This window comes from Copadichromis virginalis, linkage group LG17 (assembly GCF_057382275.1).
Source record: "Copadichromis virginalis isolate Kocher_CV1m ecotype Utaka linkage group LG17, C_Virginalis_male_GT1.1, whole genome shotgun sequence".
NCBI lineage: Eukaryota > Metazoa > Chordata > Actinopteri > Cichliformes > Cichlidae > Copadichromis > Copadichromis virginalis.
The window spans coordinates 36,725,439-36,737,365 of record NC_140634.1 but is presented as its reverse complement, the minus strand read 5'-3'; the positions used below and the strand labels follow the sequence as shown (position 1 = coordinate 36,737,365).

Below are 11,927 nucleotides of genomic sequence, written 5' to 3'. Positions count from 1 at the left end.
GTTACTGTCGCATAAAGTACAACCCTGATGATCAGGTTTCACCAGAAATCAATTACAATCTGTCGGGCTGAAGGTGTGGACTGGGAATTCCACTTTCAGTTTAATTGCGACGTAATGTATGATGAGTTCAGATAACATATCCTCCTCTAATCTGCTCAGTGAACGCACTGATTGGTGATGTGTGGACCTTAAGCAGGTGCTCTTGTTTCACAGTTAATTCTGTCTGAATAATGGGATTTCTGCAGCTGCATGTGCTCTGTATTTATCCAGGGATTACAATCAATACCGGTTCATTTTTGTCTGTGAAATGGTCCTGGGCGAGGGGGGAGATTTCGCTTTTTCTCTTCGTGGCTTGCCCTCTTCAACACTGGTCAAAAAATTAAATTAAAACAAGCAGTGGGAGACCAGAGGCAGTTCTCTGTTTTTATCTTTGGATGATTTCCTGAAATAAACGTGGGCGTGATTGGTAAGAAGAATGTAGATTAGTATGCGGCGTGGAAAAAAAACCGAACACCTAAAGCACCTAATGTGCTTTTCATTTCTTTTAAAGCCATATGAAAACAAATCTAAAGACTGAATCAGCAGGACAAGATGAGGGGCGAGGAAACCGACCACTTGGTAGTTAAAGACGTTTTTCTCAGCAGCAATGAGGATCTGGAGGACACGGTCAATAACCACCATCAGTTCCATTTTCCACAGAGTGAATCCTCCACCGGCGCCCCTGTTTTATGACCAGAACTGATGAGCCACTGCTGCCTCCTCTCCTAATGCGAGCACAGAAATCACCCTATCTCAGTGGATCTCAGTTATGATGCAAAATAGACCGGAAAGAACAACATTTTTAATACGTCTATAAAGTGTTTTAGCATGAAATTAGAGAGCGGTGGCTTAAAAGCTTTGACACCGTGAGCCACTTGGAGAATGGAGAGGTTGGAAACTAGGCGAGTGATCGTGAATAAAAAGAGGGCAACAGTGAGAATTGAGAATGTAAAGTGCTTGTTGACAGAATGGACTTGGACTCTGAATTGAATCATCTACTGTAGATCTCTTTGTATGAGTGCAGATCACTATGAATTATGTAAATGTCAGTGACTATTAAACCCAGAGAATTCTCCAGTCGAACCCTGTACAGCGAAGAGTCAATTAGCACATCATAACCACATAGGATGTTTCACAGGGGCAACATTCCTGAGCTGAAAGAGAAACATAGATGAGCATTATCTCCTATTTCCTGTAAAACGTACTCTAATACTTGAGAGCCAAGTTGCTAAGGGGTCATCACTGAAGCTAATACATACATTATGTCAAAAATTGCAGGTGACAGACGAGGTTGACGAGTGAGGGTTTGATCTCACAGTGAAACTGGGGACAGCACATGCTAGCATGACACTAATTAGGTGACAAAATGTGGGGAAAGTAAAAGAAAACTCGAGAATGTGTATAAAAAATACCTTTAAGTTGCTGGGGGTAATTTTATCGCTTAAAGAATGATATTGGTACATCACTACCAAACACTCATTGGTTAGCGACTTGTGATTGACGAGGCTTTATACATCAAAGTACGCCATGAACACCATGGTTAGTATTGCTAACTTCCCCATTCGGGTAAAGAGGCTTTTAACTCACAGGTTTAAGTGTTACTAAACACTAGACTTATAACACTGGAGTTATAGGACCGTCACACTGACTGGCAGGTGTATACAATACAAGTGAGTGCACCTGGCAGTTTGTAACCTAGTCAGCTAAGCTTTATCTTTGCTAATTCAAGTCATGGAACGGGAAAGCTAAACCATACTTAGCTGTACTAAGAGCGTGTCTTACGTCATGTTTGTGAAATTCTAGTAATTCATTTTAGTTACTTTTTACTACTACTACTTTTATATTATTTTGTGCTAATTAGTAAGCATGGGTGTCCATGTGACGGGCTCATGCAGATTGTAGATGCAGCTTGCTAGCTTGCTAGTTTTACCTGATAACCATTGTGCTCTACAGTTTCATCCAAATGTGAACGCTTCTGACTCCACTTTTTCACACAATCTCTGTGAAGGTTCTCAGTCATCCAGGTCATTGTAGTCTAAGGAGCTTAGAAAGAAAAGCGTCTGAATTTCTTTAAGTTGCTTGAAGACGTTTCACCTCTCATCCGAGAAACTTCTTCAGTTCTAAGGTCAAATGGTGCAGAGTCCCAGATTTTAGCACTGTGGGAGTGTTCCCCAAGAGGGACATAATTTTGGACAAAGAGAAAAGATGGTTTGAAAGATGAGTGAAAGAAGCCATCTATGTCCACTGTGAACGACCATCTTTGAACAGAGGTGGTGGTTTACGACACCAACTGTCTGCCATCTATAATCCAGTTTTGAGATCCTTCCCAGACACCTTAATGCCCACTCACATCCTGGGCCTTTTGACCTCAGGAAATCACATTATAGGGTGGGGCTAGGTTTCACAGCGGGTTCACCCGAAACCCTGGCTGATTGTGACCTACACCTGTTTTCACACCTTGGCTCATGTGATTAGGTAGTGGATCAATAGGGGGTCCATATCCCTCTTGGGGAAACACTCCCATAGGGCTTAAATCTGGGACTCTCCACCTTTTGACCCTAGAACTGAAGAAGCTTCTCGGATGAGAGGTGAAACGTCTTCAAGCAACTTAAAGAAGTCCAGATGCTTTTCTTCCAAATGTTCTATTTGTTAAAGTTATAAAGATTTAAAACACTATTAAACGCTATTAAAACACTAGCTATTGGGTAGATTTTTTTAGAAATGGAAACGTGGGCTAGTATAAAAAAGAAATATCTTTTCTTCTGTTAATTACAATGATTTCTACTCAAGGGAAAAAGAAAAATACTGAAACACTAATGCTTCTATGAACACCAGTGGTTACTGTACAGTATGTAGGTGGGTGCTTTAATAGAGATGCATTGGTTAGCGTCTTCTTCCTGTGCCTGCGTGGGTTTTCTCAGGATGCTGCAGCTTTCTCCCACAGTCCATGTTGGGTTAATTGGTGATTATAAATTGGCTGCAGCTGTGAGTGGTTGCGTGTGTGCGTCTGTTAGTTTGTGATGGATGGTGAGCACATTGACCCGTCCAGTATGTACCCTACCTCTTGCACACTGTCAGTGGAGCTAGGCTTCAGTAACCCCGTGACCCTCGATGAGACGAGCACGTGGAATGGATAGCCGGTAACACAGTTGTGTGCAATAATTACTATATGTGGGGGATTTATTGGTTACAATTGGCTTCATGTTTTATGCATGCGCAGGGACTCAGCTGTTCAATTATGATTAATGGATATCATCATTCTGACAGCATGGACCGAAAAGTTTTTTGTGTACCCGTGCATGTGTATGTGCTTTTGTCTAACTGAGACGGTGTTGCTTCCTGTGGTGCTCATTCTTGTGGTGATGATGTGATGTTTGCGCCTACATTGAGCTTCTGTCTTTCTTTCTGTGCCACCTGCAAATACTGTATGTTTGTGCCTGTGTATTAATTTTTGCCCTTGCACTTTTGTATGCGTGTCCGTGTGTGTGTGTGTGTGTGTGTGTGTGTGTGTGTGTGTGTGCGCGCGCGTGTGCGAACCCATCCACCGCACTGCCCACACGGACACAGGGCAGGGGTATGATGTTTGCCCAAAGGTGCTGTAATAGTTTTCACCATCATGCTGCACATTCAACTCAGGGCGTGTCAGTGTGTGTGTGTGTGTGTGTGTGTGTGTGTGTGTGTAAGACAGCTATATTTAGAGAAGTAGCCAGTAAACACACTGACTAATACCAAGATGCGTCATTTTAAAATCTTCTGACTCCATCATCCCAACACGATGCTTTCACAAACACACACTCGTGTGATATATACCACAAGTAGACACTTTTTTTTTAAACATGCATTGCACTCGGCCTTGTGACATTCCTTACATTATCTTGTGCCCTTGCTGCCTTGTTTACTAGCACAAACGTGTTTCCTGATAAGCTCTTACAAACTCACACACATATACACGCCTCCAGAGAAACATTCAAAGTACTGTAGAGCTACTTTTGGAATCGCACACTCATCACACAGTGTCCTCATATTGCGACTCTCCTCCTTATCCCTTCACATTCATCACGCTGTCATTCTATTCTCTGCTAGCGGAGGGTCTCCCTTTCAGTTAATTAAATCCGATGCTTATCCTCCTAGCGTGGAGAAAGGGGGAGAGAGAGTGAGACGGTTATTAATGTTTCTTCACAAACACTAATAATAATAACACTAACAATCTCCTCACAGGCTACAGAGACTAGAAGAGTGTGTGTCTAGACACACGGACAGACATGAAGGCTGGATTATCCACAGGGAACAAAACAGCCAACGAATCTGTGGGGAATCAAACCACCAGGGACAAAAAAGGGGGGGGATTGGAGTTTTGGTCCTATCCAGTGATTTGCTATTGCACTTACAGCAAATACTGTAGTTCACTGACTTCGAGCTTGAAGTTGCAGATGCCCTTTAGTCTGTATCTCAGCTAAAAAATAATAATGCAGGCTTGATGCTTGTTTTTCCTGGCATAATAAAACTTTTGTTTGATATAATGCTGAAAGAAATCACATAGCAAATCATAATTAGTATTATTGTCATCTTTGAGCCCATTTCACACAACCATGATAATATAAGAGCATAAAAATGGACCAGGTCAAAAAACAACAATCTTTAAATTTGTCTGAATATTCAGAAATTGGATTTAGAATGTAAAAAAAATATGACAAGAAATAAAAACTAAATAATAAAATGAAAATAATTATCTGGTTTAATTGGATATTAAACATTTGGCACATTTATTCATTGGCATTAGCTATGCTTTTGTATGTTTTTATAACCAAGCTTGTGTCAATATATTGCTATACTGACTTCATTTATGGACTCCGTCATGATAATTTAGTCATTTTACAATAGGTTGCTCATTTTTGTGACAGACAGGGACAAATCCAAGGTTTGGCTGCAGACTGATATCTGGCTATTACAAACAATTAATTTTGAAGCCTGTCAGAGAGCTTGGCACATACTGGTAGAACCAGAGTTAGGTCAAACAACTATTACATTTCTGGGAGAACATTTTTGCATAAACCTTTCTCCATAGTCATTGTCTCCACATATATATATTTTAAGAGCACCACCACCTACTGAAATGATTTTGTGAGTTCTGTCTATACTAAAATTTAACTTAAGCAGCAGCCATTACAGGTTGTTGTTGTTTTTATTAATTGAGGACTACATGATGCAAAAGCCACATGATGTACTTAAAATGGCAGTCTTGCCTAGACAAGGAAATGATAAGAGAGAGAAAATAGCAGTGACCAGCTGACAGCCACAAAGGAAAGCAATAAAATAAGAAGATATCAGTTTAATTGCTACCAATGAATGGTATGAAAAAAATGAAGCTTGTGTTTAATAAATACAAACAAATTTTCCATCATGTTGCAATCAAGCTGTGCAGGCCAGTCAAGTTCTTCCACACCAACCCCGCTCATCCATGTCTTTATGGACCTTGCTTTGTGCACTGGTGTTCAGTCCTGGTGGAACAGAAAGGGGGCATCCTCAAACTATTCGAACAAAGTTGGGAGCATGAAATTGTCCAAAATGTCTTGGTATGCTGAAGCATTAAGAGTTCCTTTCACTGGAACTAAGATGCCGATCCCAGCTCCTGAAAAACAACCCCAGACTTCGCGATTTGTCACTGTAGAGAACACATCCCCACTGCTCTAGACTCCAGTTGTGGCATGATTTACACCTCTGCATCTGACGCTTTGCATTGCACTTGGTGATGTAAGGCTTGGATGCAGTTTCTTGGCCATGGGATCCCATTCCATGAATATCTCTGGGGACTATTGATAAGCTAATCTGAAGGCCACATGAAGTTTGGAGGTCTCTGCGGAAAGTTGGTGACCTACGTATACTATTAGGGATTTTATGTGGCCTCCCACTTTGTCACTGAGCTTCTCTCGCTCCCCATTGCTTCCACTTTGTTATAATACTAATAGTTAAATGCAAGGACATTTATTGACTGGACTTGTTGTACAGTCCATGCTGTACAAAGCTGGAATTCACTGAACTTCTGATTGTGACCCATTCTTTCACAAATGTTTGTAGAAGCAGTCTTGATTTTATATATCTGCAGCCATGAAAGTGATTGAAATGTCTGAACTCAGTGATTTAGATGGTTGAATCAGTTCTTTTGGCATTATAGTGTATATAAAAGCAAGGTTGCCCAGTGCTTATGTCATTATAGATGCAATTGGTGCCTGGAGTTCTGGGTCTTCTACAATCATCTAGTTGCAATCAGCAACTCTGCCAGTATTTGTGCCAGAATTTCTGAATGTGTATTTCTTTGAGATTGTAGCTGAATTCTGAATATAAGTACTTAATATGGATTTCTGTTTAATTTGAATTTCGTGACCCTGATATGGATAAGCAGCAGAGGATGGATCGATTGTGAATTTCTGTTTGTGTAGATGGTAACAGATTTGCAACAGCCAACAACAGATTTGTTATTTCTGACAATTTATCACAGTTAATTGCCATATTATCATGAACAGATTGCATGTATTGACACTTTGACCCCCTTCAGTCTGGTAACTGGTAAGCAGACTGGTCTGTCTTGTTATCATTTTACTGCCATCTTAGTGCACCAGAGCTGATTTGAAGATGGCAGCTGACTGCAAGTGGTTGCAGATCTAGTCCCCTTCTTTTTCAGGTGGTGCCAAAGTCTCCAACCACTGTGTGACTGTAGTAAAAGATGCCAACCCCATTTGTAGGTAACAGCCTCACCCGGTATGTATATATATTTAAAAAAAAAAGGGGGAAGAAGAAGTTAAGTGATATTTTTATCTTGTGAGAAGAATTCATGTATGGACAAGCCTTTTCACAAGCCTGAGCTAAACGATATTAATGACATGACCTAGGGCTGATGGGTGATGGTGAAGTGGGGATGTTGTTGCCCTAGGCCCCTTAAGAGGTTAATGCGGCCATGGAAGACGTGGCTAGGGGTGTTTCAGCCAAAAGCCTACATTGAACTGAACTGAATTAAACTGAATTCAAGTAGAGTGAATAAGAGTATTGAGACAGGGGCAGGAGAAATATGTGTGTGTGTGCGTGTGTGCACATACACACACATGCACAGGAAATACTTTTCATGACACATTTATTGTTTTGCGTAATTGGCGATTGTATCATTGTCAGCACTTCCATGGCTGTAAATGTGAGGAAATTCAATGACCTAAACAGAAGTCAGCAGAACTGAACAGGAGTGAGACACAGACAGAAAGACACCGACGGGAAGCGTGTGGCAGAATGAAAATAAAAGAAAAAGAGGGAAGGGCGATAGAAAGAGAGGAATACACACAGAGAGGCGAGAGTAGTGTGACATCACATCTTCCAGCCCCTCTCTCTCTGGCACCTTTGCTCCAGTTCTCGCCGAGGAGGCGCAAACACAGTTTCTCGCTATCCTCCTTCAGCGCTCGTAAAAAGGGGCAGGACCGCAGTAAAAGGGGAAAAGGAGGAAAAACATTGACAGGATGAACAACAGTTTCCTAAGCATGGCGTCGATAGTAGATTTCGACCCGCTCAACCCTTCTGTTCCTGCCACCAAAGTTGAAATCACGGTGTCCTGCAGGTAGGGGAATGTGTGTGTGTGTGTGTGTGTGTGTGTGTTTTACCTGGTTTTAAGTCTGACAGGGAGACGAGGGAGAAAAAAAAACCGAGCTGGAAGTCACCTGGGCTTCAACTCCGAGCAAGTTTGCGTTTAGTTTCAGTTCGGCGCATTTTACAGCACCTGCAAGGAAAACGTCGCATCTGCTCTTCAGTTTATGGCGTGAAGAAATTACATTTACTTTGTGTTAGCGAAATCATTCACTTTTGCGTCACTTAGTGTCAAAACTAGTTATGACTGCTAATGAAAAAGGACAACGCAAACACGGGGCTGTTAGAGATTAAGTTAATGAAATATGGCAACCTCGCTGTGGTTAGCAAAGAGTCATTTATGAAGATGTGCTAACTTTGCAGTATTAGCTAAATTTATAGAGCCTATTAAGTGTGACAAGCCACGTACGAAACCAACCTGACTCCGTATATCGACATAACATGGTAATACCAGAGAAAACGGGACAACCGCTCAGAAGCTTGAAGTATAAACGTGTTATTTGATACCAAAGATATATTAGGCAGTAACACCTTAGAAGGTGTTATTGCTTATTATATTGGGATTTTCCTGCTGCCTCGCTGTCTGCCCGGTTGTTTGGTGTTGTTATCGCAGTTTGTGACAGCTGACAGTTGCTGCTGCCCGGTCACCTGTCAAACGAGGACATTATTGTGGCACAGCTAAAGCAGTTTTTGTCATTTCAGTCTGCTCATAAACATTTAGATCCAGACATCTTAGACATTTCACCCAACGGGCTGTGTGCCTCACGGGTCAGACACATGCTCTCCAGAGCCCCAGTGTGAGGCAGGCAGAGACGGCCGTCAAATGAAATAGACACTGTCAGCGATGTCCTCTGTCATGACTTGATAGATCCGTAAATGTTTAGACTAGGACAGCCTGATACAAGCGGTAAAGCTCTGGTGCAGATGAATGTCATCACTGGTGCAGCATCTGTTGGTGTTGGAGGTTCAAGATTTTCCTCTGATAAAATGAGGTTTGTGTAGTTTGCATATATGAAATATGTAAATCCGCAATTATTCAGATGTTTAACGGAAATGTTCTTTGAAAAGGAGAAGTTCTTCCAGAAACTAAAAAAACAGGTTCAACACCGAGGATGAAGCGAAGTGAAGCCACTTTTGAAAATGCTGTTGTGTAACTCTTCATAGTCAGAGCATTGTTGTGGCTTTTCCAAACAAACACAAAAAAGAGTTGTGGCTGTCAGAGTGTCTGTCGCTGTGTTGATCCTGTGATAGACTGGAACACCCTACCCACAGAACGTGTACCTTGGGTCACATTACAATAAGTTGAAATTTTCCGAAGAAGCAGTGTTAAAAGTGTTAACAATCTTAATAATTATTTACAGTAATTTGCTGAGTAATAAAGTTCAAATTTTGTTCAGTTATTGATTTTTATTGGAATTTCAACTTGCTACATTTTACTCAGACTGTGATCAACCAAAGACGGTTGACTAAAATCATACCGGCACAACATCCAGTGTATTGGTGGTGGCCGATTATGAGATTGGCAAAATATCCCAAAAGATGTATGTTGGTTTACTATTTCTGGAAGCTATACCTTGTCGGGAGTTGAGCAGTAAGATTTTTATTATGTTTACTAAAATTTTCGCCCATCTGGTTTAACAAAATACAGCCTCACTGGAGATTTTGACATGGTGTAAATTAATTTTGAGCATATGCATTATGATTGGATGTAGCCACCGTGCGATCACGCTTTTTTTTTTTTCCATCTTGGTGTTTTGAAGTCCGACTAGGCAAGAAAAAAATTGGAAATGACTGTGAAACCAGACACTCATTGCCTAATTGTGACTGGCTTACGGTTATAGAGCAAGATGGGTTGCCCCCTGCTGACCATTTTAAAGAATGTAGGTTTACGTACATATTCTTTACATACCTGAAAACTGTGTTTGGAGCTCTGAGTGAAAGTCCAGTAATCCACCATTACATATTCTTTATGTATGGAATGAAGAGATGGTCTCTCACTCAGAAAACCCAGGTTACAATGTAACCACACGTTCTACCCGCTGCTAAAAATAATGGATTATTCTTTGGAGGCTGTTGGTGTAGGGCTACCTCGTTTTCCAATTGTCACACCAATTAGAATTTTGTTGGATCATAGCATACTAACCAAATAAGTTGACCATAGCACCGTGACACTACATCACTATATTTGAGCACTGTTTCCACACAGATTACTTTTTTGTTTTTTTCCAAATTTTTACAAGTTGTTGTGATGCTGCTGGTAGAAGTGCTGCCCAAGTGCCTCAGACACTGTAGCTACTGTATTTCCAGAAGGTTTCATCTCCTTAGTAACAGAGGGATAATGTCATCTACCAGCTGTATATATGAACATGTTTTGTCAGAGTTTGCAAATGTCTGAGTCACCCAGCTCCACAGCCCCAGGGGGCGGGGGGTGTTTTAGTGGCTATCCTCCCACCTCTGACCAAAGGGGGGGCAGGAATGCTACAGTTACATGTTTCTGTGAGCTTAAACCATATACATTGTGTGTTGTTTAATAGTTTTTGTCAGTGGACCCGGTGGGCAGTGTTGAATATTGCCATGGTTACTACTTTTAGGTTCCCCTCTGTGCGTGTAGGGTGGTGTTAGAGTGAGACAGTGGCTTAAGAGAGAACAATGCGAGTGAGTGGTCATGATATCAGATAGTGTGGATTGCAGTGTGTTAAACATGGTTGCAAGTGTTGGGTTTGGTGTTTTTTAATGGCAGTGAGTGCAAAAACTACCAATTAATGATGAATTAATTTGAATTCCTTTAAGTGCAAATTCTTGAAAAGCTTTAGATGCCCATTCTGGTTTTCTGCAGTCATTGTTTTCAGCACTCATGTTTAATTGCTGCTCAAACTAACGCAAACGTCTGGGAGACACTCGTTGAGTCATGAACGACCTGCTGCAATGAGATGACGCAAGAGAGAAGTCAAGAAAAGAAGATGAGACTGGCGCTTGAAGTAGATCTCTTCATATAATTGCTGTATAGTCAGTCTTGACATAACCATTGCAAAAATATTGATACACTCTCTTCACTTGCAATCCTGACTAATTCAGATAATGCTCCCATTCTATGGGGACAGGAAATAAGACCACGGCTCGGAGTCAGCAGTGTGCTGAAGACATTTGGCTGATCGATGGGAGAGCCCGAGGTATCAGCTAGAATCAGTACGCTACCAACTCTGCCTACTGTGTTGCACAAAAGCACACAAGCAGTCTGTCCGCACATACTGTATACTGGTGAATGGCCTCAAGTCCAGATATTCTGTTACAGTTATCGATCTGACCAGCACACACCTGTTTGTTTGTTTTTTAGCACACAAACCCAGACATAAGCTTATGACATTCTAAAAGTCTTTGCTTGTAAAGCTTGTCCCAGCCTTATAATGTCGAGAAATGTGTAGTGAGTCAATAGAGTGCTGTTGAGTACAGACGACTTGCTTTCTATTTAACTGTAGGGTCAGTGTTTTAGTTTGTTTGCACGAGTATATGGGTTGGGAAATGTGCTAAAATGGTCCATCCAGCCATGATGATTACTGGTAATTTAGCAGCACTATACTAGCGATTGCTGATATAATATCCAAAGAGCTATGTGTGAGGAGATGAACTGCATACGCCCACTTGCTAAATATCACCTAGGTGGGATATATTTAGTTTTAAACTGGACAAAAACCAAAGGATATGAATAATGCAATCAGATAACAAATGCAGCGCTTGCAGTCTCTAAATCAACAGCGTTAAAGCACCCTAATAAATTATTAGGATAAATTATTAGGATAACATGATTGTGATTAAAGAAATCAAAAACACAAAGCAGCACACCACTGGTAGACCTAGCATGGTCTCTGGATTAGCAGACGTTCTGGTGAGACTTACACTTTGATGCTACAACAGTACTTAACTTCAACCACACAGTGGCAGGTTTCCAAGCCACTGCATACAAGATGTGTACAAATCACAGCTCTCGCTCAACCATGCGGTCCGACCCAGCAGTGGAATTGAGGACAAAGTGGACAGCAACAAAAATAATGAAATTCCTTCTCACAAAAACAATCATATCAACAACTAGCTGATCACTAATAGCCATATATATTGGTCCAGTAGTCCAACCCAGTATATGATATCCTATTCTTCAGTTTATGCTAAAAAAGGTGTCTTAAAATGCAAACATTGTAACAGTTATCTGCTTCCGTCCTGCTTACTTGTATAGTTATGCAGAGGACAAATGCATCACTTACACTAATCAC

The 11,927-nt window shown here is 41.1% G+C and overlaps 1 protein-coding gene across 1 annotated transcript in view; it reads left to right on the top strand.

Moving 5' to 3' along the window:
• Window positions 1–7,407: 7,407 nt before the first annotated feature.
• The window catches only part of LOC146689846 (copine-8), a 105,423-nt gene continuing 100,903 nt past the window's right edge, over window positions 7,408–11,927 (top strand). Inside the window, exon 1 of the mRNA XM_085435791.1 lies at window positions 7,408–7,636. Within this exon, the coding sequence (XP_085291917.1) occupies window positions 7,539–7,636 (98 nt within the window). The 5' untranslated portion in view covers window positions 7,408–7,538. The remainder of the gene's footprint in view (window positions 7,637–11,927) is intronic.